The sequence below is a fragment of the Drosophila albomicans genome, chromosome 3 (assembly GCF_009650485.2).
Source record: "Drosophila albomicans strain 15112-1751.03 chromosome 3, ASM965048v2, whole genome shotgun sequence".
In the NCBI taxonomy this organism is placed as follows: domain Eukaryota; kingdom Metazoa; phylum Arthropoda; class Insecta; order Diptera; family Drosophilidae; genus Drosophila; species Drosophila albomicans.
In genome coordinates, this window is record NC_047629.2 from 53,903,924 (window position 1) to 53,916,928 (window position 13,005).

Sequence of the window (13,005 nt, forward strand, 5' to 3'; positions counted from 1 at the left end):
AATATAAATCCAGGCAAGGTTCGATTTTATTATATTTCGATAGCATTAATCTTCTTTTTCGCGTCTGCCTCTGCTGCTTCTTCTTCTTTCATTTGCTCTGCACATTCGCTGTGTTGCTGTCTCGCTCTTGCTGCCTGTCAAGGTACATTGCCCAAGACATGAAGAATAACAACAACAAAGTACATGACATGATAAAGCAATAAGTGAAAATTGCAACAAGTTTGCGCCGTTTGCGAACGAACGATGCTGTTCGACACTGAAAAACAATTGGATTTAAAATTAATTTCCAACAAAATAAAATCGAAATGCAACTGCAACTGCAACTGGAACTGAAACTGTGACAGGCAAACAGACAGAAACAGAAACAGAAACAGAAGAAGAAGCAGAAGCAACAACCTCAACTCAATTAAAACGTTCAATGAACGGCGAAAGCAAAGCCAAGTTTACAACAAAAAAAACACGTTGCAACTGAAAACAATAACAACGAAATACAATCGAAAAAAAAAAATAACAACAACAATGATGTTGCTTACCTCTCTATAAACATTTACACTACCTTTTTCCGGCCTCACAATTTATTTATTGTGATTATTTTGTTATTTATTAACCACTGTTGTTATTGTTGTTGCCGCTGTTGACGGCGTTCATTCATACAAGTTACCCTGTACTCCAAAAAACATTTGTTTAAACAGAGTTGATTAACAAATATAGATTGTTAGAGAATGTGAGATAAGAAGACTTTAATAATGACAGTCACTTAATATTTATTAATAAATACTACAAATATATTTGGTTAGCGTTGATTAACAATATAGATTGTGTAACGAATCACTAGAGTAGTATTCGTCGGGTGCTGGTGGAAGGTTTACTAGTGTGGCGTACGCGCTGGCTTCTCCGGGCTTTGCTCAGATAGCATGGGGTTCAAGGAAAGGGCCAACTAATAGGACGCACCACTTATAACAATAATACATTTAAAATTCGCGTACATATGGGAAAACAGAGAAGGAGTGCAATGGGAAGGTTACATGAAACAATAGTGAAAGAGAAGAGAAAGGGAAGGAGAGGAAGGTAGGTTAAAAAAGAAGACGGAGCCACTCTCTAACGCAACACAGCTGTTATTGTGTGCAGACGCCCACCCTACCGTGATCCTGCATTCAAATGCCAAAAACTAAAAAGTTGGCAGGATCCCTAAAAGAAGTGGTTCGGCTAACCTACTCCTGCTTCGTTAGGCATGGTTCCAAATAAAAGTGAACAATTAAGCGGACATACTTAATTTATTAACATATAAGAAAAGTGATTTGAATTTTAACATTACAAACGAAATGACAAGAAAAATAAATAAATAAATAATTTAACGGACAAACATATTAAGTGTGTATGAGGCGGAATTAATTAAATAAGGCAAAAAAAAAAAAAGAATAAATAAAGAAAAACTAAAAATAATTAACCTATAAATATAAAATATGATCTAGCATAATTATAATATAAATAATTATTTTTGCATTTAAATGTTGAATAAATTAAGAGAAGGAAAAAATGAGCTAAAATGAACTAGTTTTGGTTCATTTAGAAATGCAATGTTAGGTCATCACACCGAATATAGGCAATCACTAGATGCAAGTAAAAATGAGGATCAGCTGATGGCGGTCACCCAATGAAATGTTTTGCTATTGCCAGTCTCGCAAGGTCATTGACCGCTGGGACTGCAGACAGCTGTAGCAGCGCTATGGTCAGATGGACCACCAGCAAAAGGGAAGCTTTAGCTCTAGCTCATAGATTATTAATTAGTTAGAGTGAAACAGACTTACATACATTAGAGACTCCCACGCAGAAAGATCTTTCCTTGTGTTGGTGCCTGTCTGTGGTGTATCTGTGGGGAATAATAATAATTGCGAGCTTTTGCGCCTGCATGGAAGCTGCTTGCTACGACCGGTAACGTCGATCAAAACAAACATGCATACATACAAATGTATGCAAGTATGGTTTTACATGCTTTCCAGGCAATACAAAAACATTAATTTTTATAACTAAATTCAATTTTACAAAGATATTTTGCCTAGAGGTGTTGCCTTACATGCCTTCTTAAATGATTGCCATTTCTATTTTATACAATAGTACAGTGGTACTTGTATTATGAAGGACCCAGAAAAGTTGTTGGTTCAACTTTCTCGCCACATCATATTACACTTACAACATTGATGGACTATCACTTATTAATGCATACTTAAACAACATAACGTAAATTAACAATAATAAACAAACAAACAAAAAAAAAAAAATAAGCTGCTAGTCAGCCGTTCGCCTTCCTCCTGGGTGACGCAGATACTCGGCCTCGATGCCACCACAAGTGCGGAGCAAATAGCCAACGGAGATCGCAAGGCTGCCGGACGCAGGTGTTTTGCAGTAGAAACACAACCTGCTGGGAAGCAATTCTCCTGTGCTCAATGAGCGTCTGCAGCTAGCAACCGCTCAACTGTTTGTGTTGTCCAGACAGCTGATCTGGCCAGCACAGCTGCGACGTGGAGCTTTGGGTGGTTGGCCGTTAATCAAGCAGTTGTGTCTGTTGAAGTTGCAGTTTAAATTAAATTTAAAATTCTACCGCTGGGCTATTATATATAAAATATGGCTGGGTTTATATAAAATAAGACTGGGTCATTAGAGTCAGTTTAATACCAGGTTTTATATAAAATATGACTAAGTGCCGAATCTAAAAATAAATAGACAAAACTAAACTTAGAACAACGAAAAACTAAACATACGTTCAACAAATATTTACCCTAATCTGGAAAACGGCACTTGGTATGGGAGGACAAACTCCTGCAGTGGACAACCATCTATTGCATGTGTTGGGTTGACGGCAAAGGTGCACTTTTGCGAGAACAAATACCATTAATATATCAGTATAACAATTATACATTGCAGTATCATTGTATACTTACAAGTAAGATATCTGCATCAGGCTTCGCCAACCACTTCACTGAGATATATACTTTTTAGTCACATGCACTTGTACACATTTTTTCAGGTTCGGCACATAACCTGCCAACCATTTTTCTTCCAGCCAAAACCAACAACAAAAACCTTTTTTTCGGAAATTTGACAATTAATCCTACTCAAAAAGGTAATCGCTTGTCTATTTTGGTCTGGACTTCACACGATCAGCTGATCTAGCAATTAATGCTTGCATGTATCGTGGTCCACCAATAGATGGCGCTATTTCTGGAGCTTTCAGTATCATTTGTAAATAAAGCTCCGCTTCTAAGCACAAAACACGACAAGACATTGAGTACCATTTTCTCAGACTACAAATTATGTTATACAACGAAACAAATTAAATAATACAAATTAACTAGTACAATAAACATATAAATAAATAATATAATAAATAATAGGTAGAAATATGTATGTGTATAGAAAAAGAACGGAAAAAAAATGTTGCATACTTTTAGGCTTAGCCAATTTCAGATACGACAAGCGGCCTATTACAATTGTGAATAAAGATGAGATAAAGGTACTTTAAATATGAAAGTCACTTAATGCTAATAATTAAAAACTACGAATCGTGACTTATCTTCTTATTCCAAAAACCATCTCCTGTTCTTCAAAAAAATAAAAGTACTTTAAAACTTAAACTTAAACTTAATAATTGAAAACCATTTATTTTTTATAACGTTGATTGGCAATATAGATTCTTAAAAATAATGAGATACAAATACATTGAAAACGAAAAATTACTTAATATTAATAATTGAGAGCTAAAATAACATTTGTTTAAAAATAGTTGATTATCAGTATAGATTGTTAGAGAACGTGAGAAAAGTATGCTTTAAATATGAAAGTCACTTAATACTAATAATTAAAAACTACGAATCGTGACTTATCTTCTTATTCCAAAAACCATCTCCTGTTCTTCAAAAAAATAAAAGTACTTTAAAACTTAAACTTAAACTTAATAATTGAAAACCATTTATTTTTTATAACGTTGATTGGCAATATAGATTCTTAAAAATAATGAGATACAAATACATTGAAAACGAAAATTACTTAATATTAATAATTGAGAGCTAAAATAACATTTGTTTAAAAATAGTTGATTATCAGTATAGATTGTTAGAGAACGTGAGAAAAGTATACTTTAAATATGAAAGTCACTTAATACTAATAATTAAAAACTACGAATCGTGACTTATCTTTCTACTTCAAAAAACATTTGTTTAAATTTGTTTAAATATAGTTCAACAATATAGATTCATAGTTAAGATGAGATAGTAACACTTCAAAAATGAAAGTCACTTGATATTTATAAATAAAAACTAAAAATCATACCTTATCTTCTTATCAACTACTTCTAAACATAGTCACTGAGTATCTCGCAGTCAATCAGTCTATGTTATTGCTATTTTTAGCTGTATTCGTTAAACATTTTTTATTGCGACTCTTGCTGCATTTATTGTTACCAGCAAATTTGCTGTTTATGATTTTTATAGCACTTCCACGCGACTAAACAAACTCCATAAAATGTATACATAAATCTATTATGAAGCAATAGCCAGTTGCCAATACATTCAATTTTCCCCCCTTTTCCATTTTCCATTATCCATTTTTCACTTCACTTTATTAAATGTGTGTCCGAGTTTTTTATGTCCAAAGAAAGTGAATGAAACTGCATTTTCATGTTATAAATTGTGCATAAATACAAAATCAATTGAACATTTTATTATGCACACACAAATTAAAATGTTTCCGAAACCAAGAAAATCAATTTCATGCTTTAATCGAAGCACATTTTGCAGTTTCAACTTTAAACTGTTGCATAATATGGTATTTTTGTTCACTTTGGCTTTTTATCTCGACAGTCTAAACTTGCCAGACGTTTAACTAATCAGACAAGGGTCGCAATAAATGCGCCTAATCTATGTTTAATCGTTTGTTATATAAAAGAAAACTTGTCATTCGGAGCGAGTGATTAGAACTGTTTAGGAAAAGTGGTTACACACATAAAACACATCTCGGAAATTTCCATTGAAATACTTTTCCACTTGTCACGCAATTTGAGACACATCACAGCAAGGTTCCCCTGTCAATCAAGCTCATTTCCCCATTCAAACTCGAAACAAACAAGCAAGGGAGAGGGATAGAGAGAGAGAGGGAGAGAGAGAGAGAACATTAACATTAACCTGCTTTCTAATTTATAGCTAACCATCATATTTCTTCTTGCCTGGATCAAAACTTTAAACCACAGAGTGTAACTGAACCCCAGGCTAGAGACGCACGAATCCCCTTGGCGTCAACCGCTAAAAGTCAAATTAAATATCTATTTTTGGGCCACATGTACAAAAATGTAGCAAGTAGGTTGGATGGGTGGGGGGAAGGTGCTGAGGGGGTTGGAGCTGCTTTTGTTAATTATCCCCATGAATTTGATAGTTTTCATCAAAAGGTAGCGAGAGAGACAGAGAGCGAACTGCTTCTGTTGATGAAAATTCAAATGAACATGAATATGCAAATGTGTAAAACTGGAAATGTGGAAATGTGCAAATTTATGTGAGTCACTGTGTGAGTGTGTGTGTTGGTGTGTGTGTGTGCGTTGTTGTTGTTTGCATTTCAGTCGAAATGCCGCAAATTAGTAATGTTGCCGTAGTCGTATCAGCTTTTTGGGACCTTTGCCTATTAATTTGTGATGCCGATGCTCGGGTTTTGCAGTCTATAGACACCAATTAGCACTGAAATTTGAAGTGGAAAATGGCAATGAGAATATGAAGAAACAAATACATAGAAACATAACTCGTATTGCGATTGCTATTGCGATTGCTATTTGCTATTGCAAATGGAGTGAGCGCGAATTGAATCTGTGTGGCTTATGTGGCGTATGAAATTATTGCGAATGCAACGCACATGCGAGTACATAGAAATAGAAATAGAGATAGAGATGGTAACAGCAGAGTGAGGGGAGTAAGGAGAGCAGTCACAGAGCAGCGTTTGAGATGTGCCACCACCCAGGGGACCGCATGCAAACATTACTGTCACACTGAGTGACGTTCGCTCTAACGCTCTCTAGGGGGGCAAAAAGGGAATATGAATCGTAGCAACTTGGCAACTCTGGCTGTGGCACTGACTACTGTTCGTTCGTTGGTGCTGGCTAATGATGCGCATGATGTGCCCCATTGTCATCGTCATCATCTTGTCGGCTTGTGCTTGTGGCAGCGCCAACAACGTCAACTTCATCTTCATCACGAACAGCATCAGCAGCCAAAGCAGCAAGCCACAGCCACAGCAGCATTGACTTGTCGACTTTGTTGCACATGCAACATGGCAACTTGGACGGCCTCCAACTGTGCCACGCTCCACACACACACACACAGCTCTACTGTGCTGCACTGCATGAAATTAATATTAATCGCAGCAATGCATTTAAGCCGCATTTAGCCGATTTGCCAGCTTTATCCTGCCGCTTTTTCATTACACGGCCTTTTGTGTGTGCGCGTTTTGTTTATTGTTTGATTTTTATTTATTGTTTTGCGGTCGCGCGGTTATTAAAATGCCGCTGGCAATTTGTAATCATTAGGCGGTCGGGGGTGGCACAAAAGGCCTGACAGCCTCGACTCAGTTCTTTGCCTCGCTTCCTCGCTGCCTCTTTGGATCGGCATTTTAACGTCACTCGCGCTTTTGCTTTGCATACTTTGAGGCGCACACACAAAAAGGGACAAGTTTCGACAAAGTTATGCTAACTGGAAAGTCAGTGAGGAACTTTTGCCATACAACTGGATGACTTACAAGTCGAAATTACTGTAATTCTGCCAACATTTGTGACAAATAACTAGCTTTTTTATGTCCCCCCCGCTCACTTTGCTCCCCTTGCCATTTCAGACACTCACAGCAAGGTGGAAAATCAGAGAATTCTCTGACATTTAAGCCAACTAATATCCATGCAGTTATGCAAATCGCAGCAAAGACAGACAGAAGAGAACCGACTGCCATTTTCACGTTCAGCTCGACTCGACTCGACTTGGCTTGGTTTTGTTGCCACAGCAACGTCATCATCATTGTCATTGTCATCGTAGTTGTTAGTGTTGTTGTCGTGGCAAAATTTAAGTGGCCACTTGACTAAATTAATATGACACTGCTGCAAGTGCCCTGCACTTGTCCCCCTTCCTCTCTCTCTCTCTCTGCCTGCTGGCCAGGTCCGGGTTCCTGTCTATCTACTCTTCTCTGCTCTCTGCTCTCTCTGTAACATCTTTTGGCCAACAATATGAATAATTATGTCGTCAAACTGGCAGTTGATTTGCATGCTCAACCCAAGCTGCCACTTGCCAAAGACTTTTCAAATACTGTCAATAGGCAAAGAGTGCCACATTTTTGATGCATAAATTTTACGTAAATTGCAACAAAAGTGTCAATCGATGGAAGTCTTCTCCCCACTCAGAGCCAGATACTTCACCCAAGTGCAGTAAGTAATACTCACTCAGCAAATTCAAGTCGTTGGAGGAGGGGAGCAATTTGTTCGATTGCCAAATGTAATTAAAGTTGATTCGCATACATAATTCGAGAGCCTTTCAATTGCTCGATGAATATTTTGATAATACTTTGAGTGATTGTCGTCTTAAACTGTCACACCCTTTGCCACAATAATTGTCTATTATTATCCGAAACAAAGGCAACGTAATTGCATCGCATGAAGATGTAGAATAAATGATTGGGGAAGGAGAAAATGATTGAAATCCTTTAAGTGACATTTCGCATTTGTCAATTAAAAGTTTATGGCGAAATGAAAACACGTTAGAATAATCATTTTTAATGAACTTTTCGAATAAAAGCAATGTGTGTGTGTGATGAGTGTGAGTTGGCATAATTTCATTTTATGAAAGTCATTCGCAATCTTTGGGAATCATAGCAAAAGGCAACAACAACACCAACAACAACAACGACATTTTATTTCCCCAGTTTCCCAGTGGCTAACAGTTAACGCTCACTCAGTTGCCTCAGAAGCTGTAATGTGCTGTGATGTTGTGTTGCTGTTGTGAATGCTGTGATGGCAGCAGGCCCATAAGCGAGCATGTCACTACTAAAAATCCCAACTGTTTGCAGGTTGTCTTCCTTCCTTCTCCCCCCCTTTCTGCGTGTGTGTTTCTCTCGGTTTTTTTTTCTGTTCTCTCTTTTTTTCGGTTTTTATTATTTCTGTGCTCGTTTTTGCTGCAGCACATGTCACACTTGGCTCGCAGTTTGTGGCCAGGCCAGGGCTATGAAAATAACCATAAGGCAATTGCCCAGGCGGTTTGCAGCCTCAGTGTCAGCAGCGCAGCCTCCACCGTCACCGCCACGCCTCCCTCCTCCGCCCCTTGGGTGGTCCCCAGACTCCGCCACGCTCAGTGTTTGTGGCACTCATAAGCCTTGAATGCTAAATGTCAAAGTTACTCCTTGGCGTAACATTCGACACATTGGGGCGTTGAGGTGTGCCTACGTGTGTATGTATGTGTGTGTCAGGCTGACTGCCCCCCTACCTCTTAGCCCCTTCCTCCCTCCTCCTTAGTGCCATTTACCTCATCAGCTGCCTGCTGCCTGCCTGCCTGGTTGCCTTTGGATTACATTACACTAAGTTCTGTGCAAACACAGTTGGCGCAGTTCATTAACATGTTACATGGACATGGAGAGCTACAGCTCCAGAGTGCGGGAGTTGGGGAAGATGAGGCACGAAGCTGGAGCAGGAGTAGGAGACTGAGACGAGTTTAGTTCAGAGCGACTTCGCTCTACTTTAGACGAGACTCTTTGGGTTTGTTTGTTTGTACAAATGTATGCGTAAGCACAATATGCATGCATGTAAATCTCTCTCTACATCTGAGTGTGTGTCTGTGTGTGTGTGTGCTTTATGCCTTTTTGTACACATGAAATGCCCTCTGCCACATGCCACCGCCACTGCCACCGCCACCGCTTCACGCTGATGCGGAAGTGTTGCCCGGGCGCCCACTTCAAACAACTAGAGCGACTCAAAGCTCAAAGCTTCAGATATGGCTAGAGCATATGAATATGAAAATGAATGTGAATGTGAATATGAATACTTAGATGCCACACACACACTGACACACACCCGTTACGAGTGTGTATTGTAAGTGTATGAGTCGTGGTTGTGTTTTGGCCTAAGCTGCGCATTAAATGTAAAATATAAATAATTAACAGCTCGTTCTAAAGACCGAGACACTGCGACTGAAACGAGGCTGAGACTGATGCTAGATGCTGGATGCTGTATGCTGAATGCTGAACAAAAGCTCTGTCTGCGGTTTACAGCTCTCGTTACAATTGGCGCCCAACGTGGGGCAGTATTTTCTAATTAGGCGCGCTTTAAGTGCAGTCGTGTGGCTAATCAAAGGGGGCATTGGCTTGCTGCGTGTGTGAGTGTGTAAGAGTGTGGAAAGGGCACGTAACCGATCTGCACAATACTCCAGTTAATTTACAGTTTTAATGCGTTTTCGACTTGTGGCCAGTGCAAAGTTTTTAGCCCAAAACAAGCAGCGCACAGAACAACTAACAACAAACAAGCGAACTAACAACAAGCAAAGCATAGAGACAATTGGAATGGACACAGAGAGAGAGTGAGACAGACGAACATTGGCAACAAGCAGAGGCAGAGGCAGAAGCAGAGGCAGAGGCTAATTCATTTGTTGGCTTCCGTGCACAAAACCAGCAGCCGTTGCATACTTTGCGGCGCAAACAAAACCAAGGCACCAGAGGCTGCCACAGGCCACAATCGCAGTCACAGTAGCACTACCAAGCATCCATGCTCTCTCTCGCTCTCTCGCTCTCTTTGCATCGTTGTGGCTTCTGCACGTCAATGAGTCCCATAACAGAAACCCCAAAAACTGCATATACTCCTCGTATATATAGTGTAGTATAGTACTACATATAGTAGTCGTAGTCGTAGTCGTAGTCGTATTCGTGCCCATTCCCTGGCGAGCTCTACTCGGACTATTTGGCCTGGTTGAGCCTGGTCACGGAGGCAGAGGCAGAGACAGGGCCGTAAAACTCAGAGCAATTCGTTTTAATGAATCCATCCACATGCAGACAGAGACAGAGAGAGAGAGAGAGAGGCCGCAGCCAGGCAGCGAGGCAGCTCGTCAGAGCAACTGATTGTATCAACTTCCTAAGTGGATTTTGCAGTCCAACTGGCATTACGCCTCTTGGCCGCAGGTAATTTCGTATGAATGAAAAGCAAGAGTCTGCACGGGCCATATCACAAGCAACCCCTCTCCCTCTCTTTCTCTCTCTCTCTTTCTCGTTCCGTCTCATTTTTATGCTATTGCCTATGCATATGAGTAGCTCACGACTCTGATTCTGATTCTCTGACGTTTCATGTATTCAGGTTATATTTCCTTCTTTTTTTTTTGGCTGGTCGCGACCTGACGTTGTTCTTTCAATAAACATTCATTCACACTGTCAGTTGTGCAGCGGGCGAACGCCCACACAATTCTCCAGTTCAAGCTTTTCAACTCTTTTCTCTCTCTCTCTCACTCTTCTCCCATTGTTGAATCTCACACCAACGACGACGACGATTCCCTTATGGTCTTCGCCCTTGCATTCTGTTATGATTTTTGTTTGGCTGCCCAAAAGTTTTGCGGGAGCAACTTTTTCCTCCTTTCTTCACACTCACTCGTTGCGGCTTTTCACACTCATGAATTTTTAAGCGGCATTTTGCAGTTTTCAGTTTTCAGTCACTAACACTCAGTTCCGGACAAAGTCTTGCGACGTTTTGCAATTCTGCCCCGTTTTCAGCAAGTCGAAATAGTTTTTTATGCAATTTATGATTGGATTTGGGAGTTGCACTTTTTCGAAAGCATAGCCAAGTGGCATAAGAAAGCGGATTCGGGCTGCATTCAAAATGAGCAGTGTTGAGTTCCAGCTTGACATTATAAGAATATCAGACATTGTCTGTCTAATTTTCGGGGCAATATTCCCCACAACAAAAAAAGAAAAAAATGAAAATTGCCTAACACTCACGTAAGTGGGAATTGAATTTGATCAGGGGAAATTTGTTATGTGATATTTGCCATCAAAACATGAAATATTCATATTTGCTGACATGATTTCCAGGGTACTCGTTGTATTTATGGACAGCTGCTGCTCTTACTTTTCTATTCTATTTTATTCAAAGAGTTTTTGCAAGCAGCTGGGCGTGAAGCGGATTGTCTGGGAAAGAACTAACAAACCGCTGGATTTCTAAAGCCCCAACGAGTTGGCTTTAAAAAACAGATTTGCACAAAAACTGCATTTCAATTAGTTATTACGAAATAAAGTTTGTCTTTGCCATGGCGCATACGAAATTAGTTGTAATGAATATAACTTGTGCCACCTTTTGCAGGCAGCATCAGAAGCAGAAGCTAATGGAAGCTGGCTATTAGTTTATAAATTACATAAACCTTTTGCTGCAGCATCGTTGTGAAATTTAAAAACGCATTTAGAATGAGAGCACATTTCACTTAGGTTTTTATGCATAGCGTTAAACAGCTTTAGACACTCAGCTCGGCTTCTTTTACTTTTTATGTTGTATATATGTATCTCTTTTTTTATATTCACATTCCAACTATCTCTTATTCTCTGTTCTGCTTCTTTTTCATTGCAGTTCCCTGGTGCACGGCAACGGGAAAGGCAACGGCAAACAGCAAAACTAATTTATGGCATTAAAAATGCATATTTTCTAGCAGTGTGTTGCCAGTTTTTATCATTTGCCAACTGCAAAAGGCGCGCGCCTGAAAGTGTGCACCACTTTCTCTCCTCTCGAGCGCGAGTGTGTGTGAGTGCAAGTGTGCAAGTGTGCAAGTGTGTGCGTGAGTGTCTATGTCGGTGTCTATATCTGTGCTGTGCGTCCGCCTGTCCCTTTTTATTTCTCGGCAAAAGTGAAGTTTATGCGAGGCGAGAGCTGTGAGTAGCTCATGCAGCTAAAATTGGATTCGACTGGCACAAAGCAGCATTAGAGCAACTGAGCCTGAAAATTTACCCTCAACCAACCGACCGACCGCTGACTGACTGTGGCATCTTCGTCTCTCCCGCATCTTCGTCTTCATCCTAATCGTCGACGTCGTCGTCAGCATCATCATCATCAGCAGCAAGAGTAACGCATGATAACTCACTACTTTGGCCCTGGACTGGCAACGAAATGGCTTTCCTATGTGCACCGGTAAGTACAGATTACTCTCGTGTCATAAATAACCGAACAAGTGTGAGTTTTTAACAAAAACTCAAGAAATAAAGTTCACATCCTCACTGCTTGGCACAATTTAATGGCCACTTACAACAAGTTGGCAATTATATAGATACATTTATAGATGGGTGAATTTACATAAATTGACTAAGCTCGAATCGAAGAGTTGACAGTTGAAATTATTATCGAAAATTCATCGTTACTAAATATTGCGTATACGTTGGAGCGCGATAATAAATGAAAAAATTTATTACTTCTTTATTGTTATTATCTGTAAAGTAACTCTAAGGAATTTTATTATTTATTTAATTGCTGAAAATAATAATGCAAATTATAATATGAACTTCTTCTTTACAAAAAGTTACGTATTCGACAGTGGATAAATTTATTAAATAAAGCTAAATAGTATTATTTATAATATATTTAATATTATTATTTATTTAATCACCTGATCTCTTAACATCGAGTCAACTGGCAACTGAATCGTATTATCTTTACTAAAATAAGAATTTAAGTCAAACAGAATATAACGTATACGTCAGTGGATAAATTGAATACATAAATAATACTACCACAAACATTAATAATATTGTTATTTATTTATTGGCATTATTTCCAATACCAAATAATAATATTTCTAATGCACTTGATATCATTATTTATTTACTAACTTCATCCTCTAACGTTTCACGAATATTTTAACAGCTCGCTTATTTACTTATTTCCAACTTGACACCTTGTGACTTGTGACGTTTGTTCAAGCAGAAAGTCATCTCGATATTATACGATGTGCTTATGGCCATTATCGATGAAAATGTATG

General features: G+C 39.0%; 1 protein-coding gene across 3 annotated transcripts; it reads right to left on the reverse strand.

Moving 5' to 3' along the window:
* Window positions 1-853: 853 nt before the first annotated feature.
* LOC117572189 (uncharacterized) lies at window positions 854-3,403 on the reverse strand. Of its 3 annotated transcripts, none has more exons than XM_052005092.1 (4): window positions 2,777-3,403; window positions 2,674-2,707; window positions 1,809-1,870; window positions 854-937 (listed from the first exon to the last, which is right to left on the reverse strand). In XM_052005092.1, the coding sequence occupies exons 1-4, from the start codon at window positions 2,915-2,917 to the stop codon at window positions 869-871; spliced, it is 306 nt and encodes a 101-aa protein (XP_051861052.1). In that variant the 5' UTR covers window positions 2,918-3,403; the 3' UTR covers window positions 854-868. The 3 variants fall into 3 exon arrangements, 1 of the variants encoding a protein (XP_051861052.1); XR_007954965.1 differs by lacking the exon at window positions 854-937 and having other exon boundaries at window positions 1,661-1,870; window positions 2,777-2,868; window positions 2,940-3,394; XR_004572501.2 differs by lacking the exons at window positions 854-937; window positions 1,809-1,870 and having other exon boundaries at window positions 2,627-2,707; window positions 2,777-2,868; window positions 2,940-3,354.
* Between the last annotated feature and the right edge of the window lie 9,602 nt (window positions 3,404-13,005).

Coding starts and splice junctions, on each gene's coding strand:
- LOC117572189 (XM_052005092.1), bottom strand. CDS start 2,917: ATGTATAATTGTTATACTGATATATTAATGGTATTTGTTCTCGCAAAA. Junction 2,708..2,776: donor GTGCCGTTTTCCAGATTAGG/GTAAATATTTGT, acceptor ATTTATTTTTAG/ATTCGGCACTTAGTCATATT. Junction 938..1,808: donor CGTGGGAGTCTCTAATGTAT/GTAAGTCTGTTT, acceptor GCGTCCTATTAG/TTGGCCCTTTCCTTGAACCC.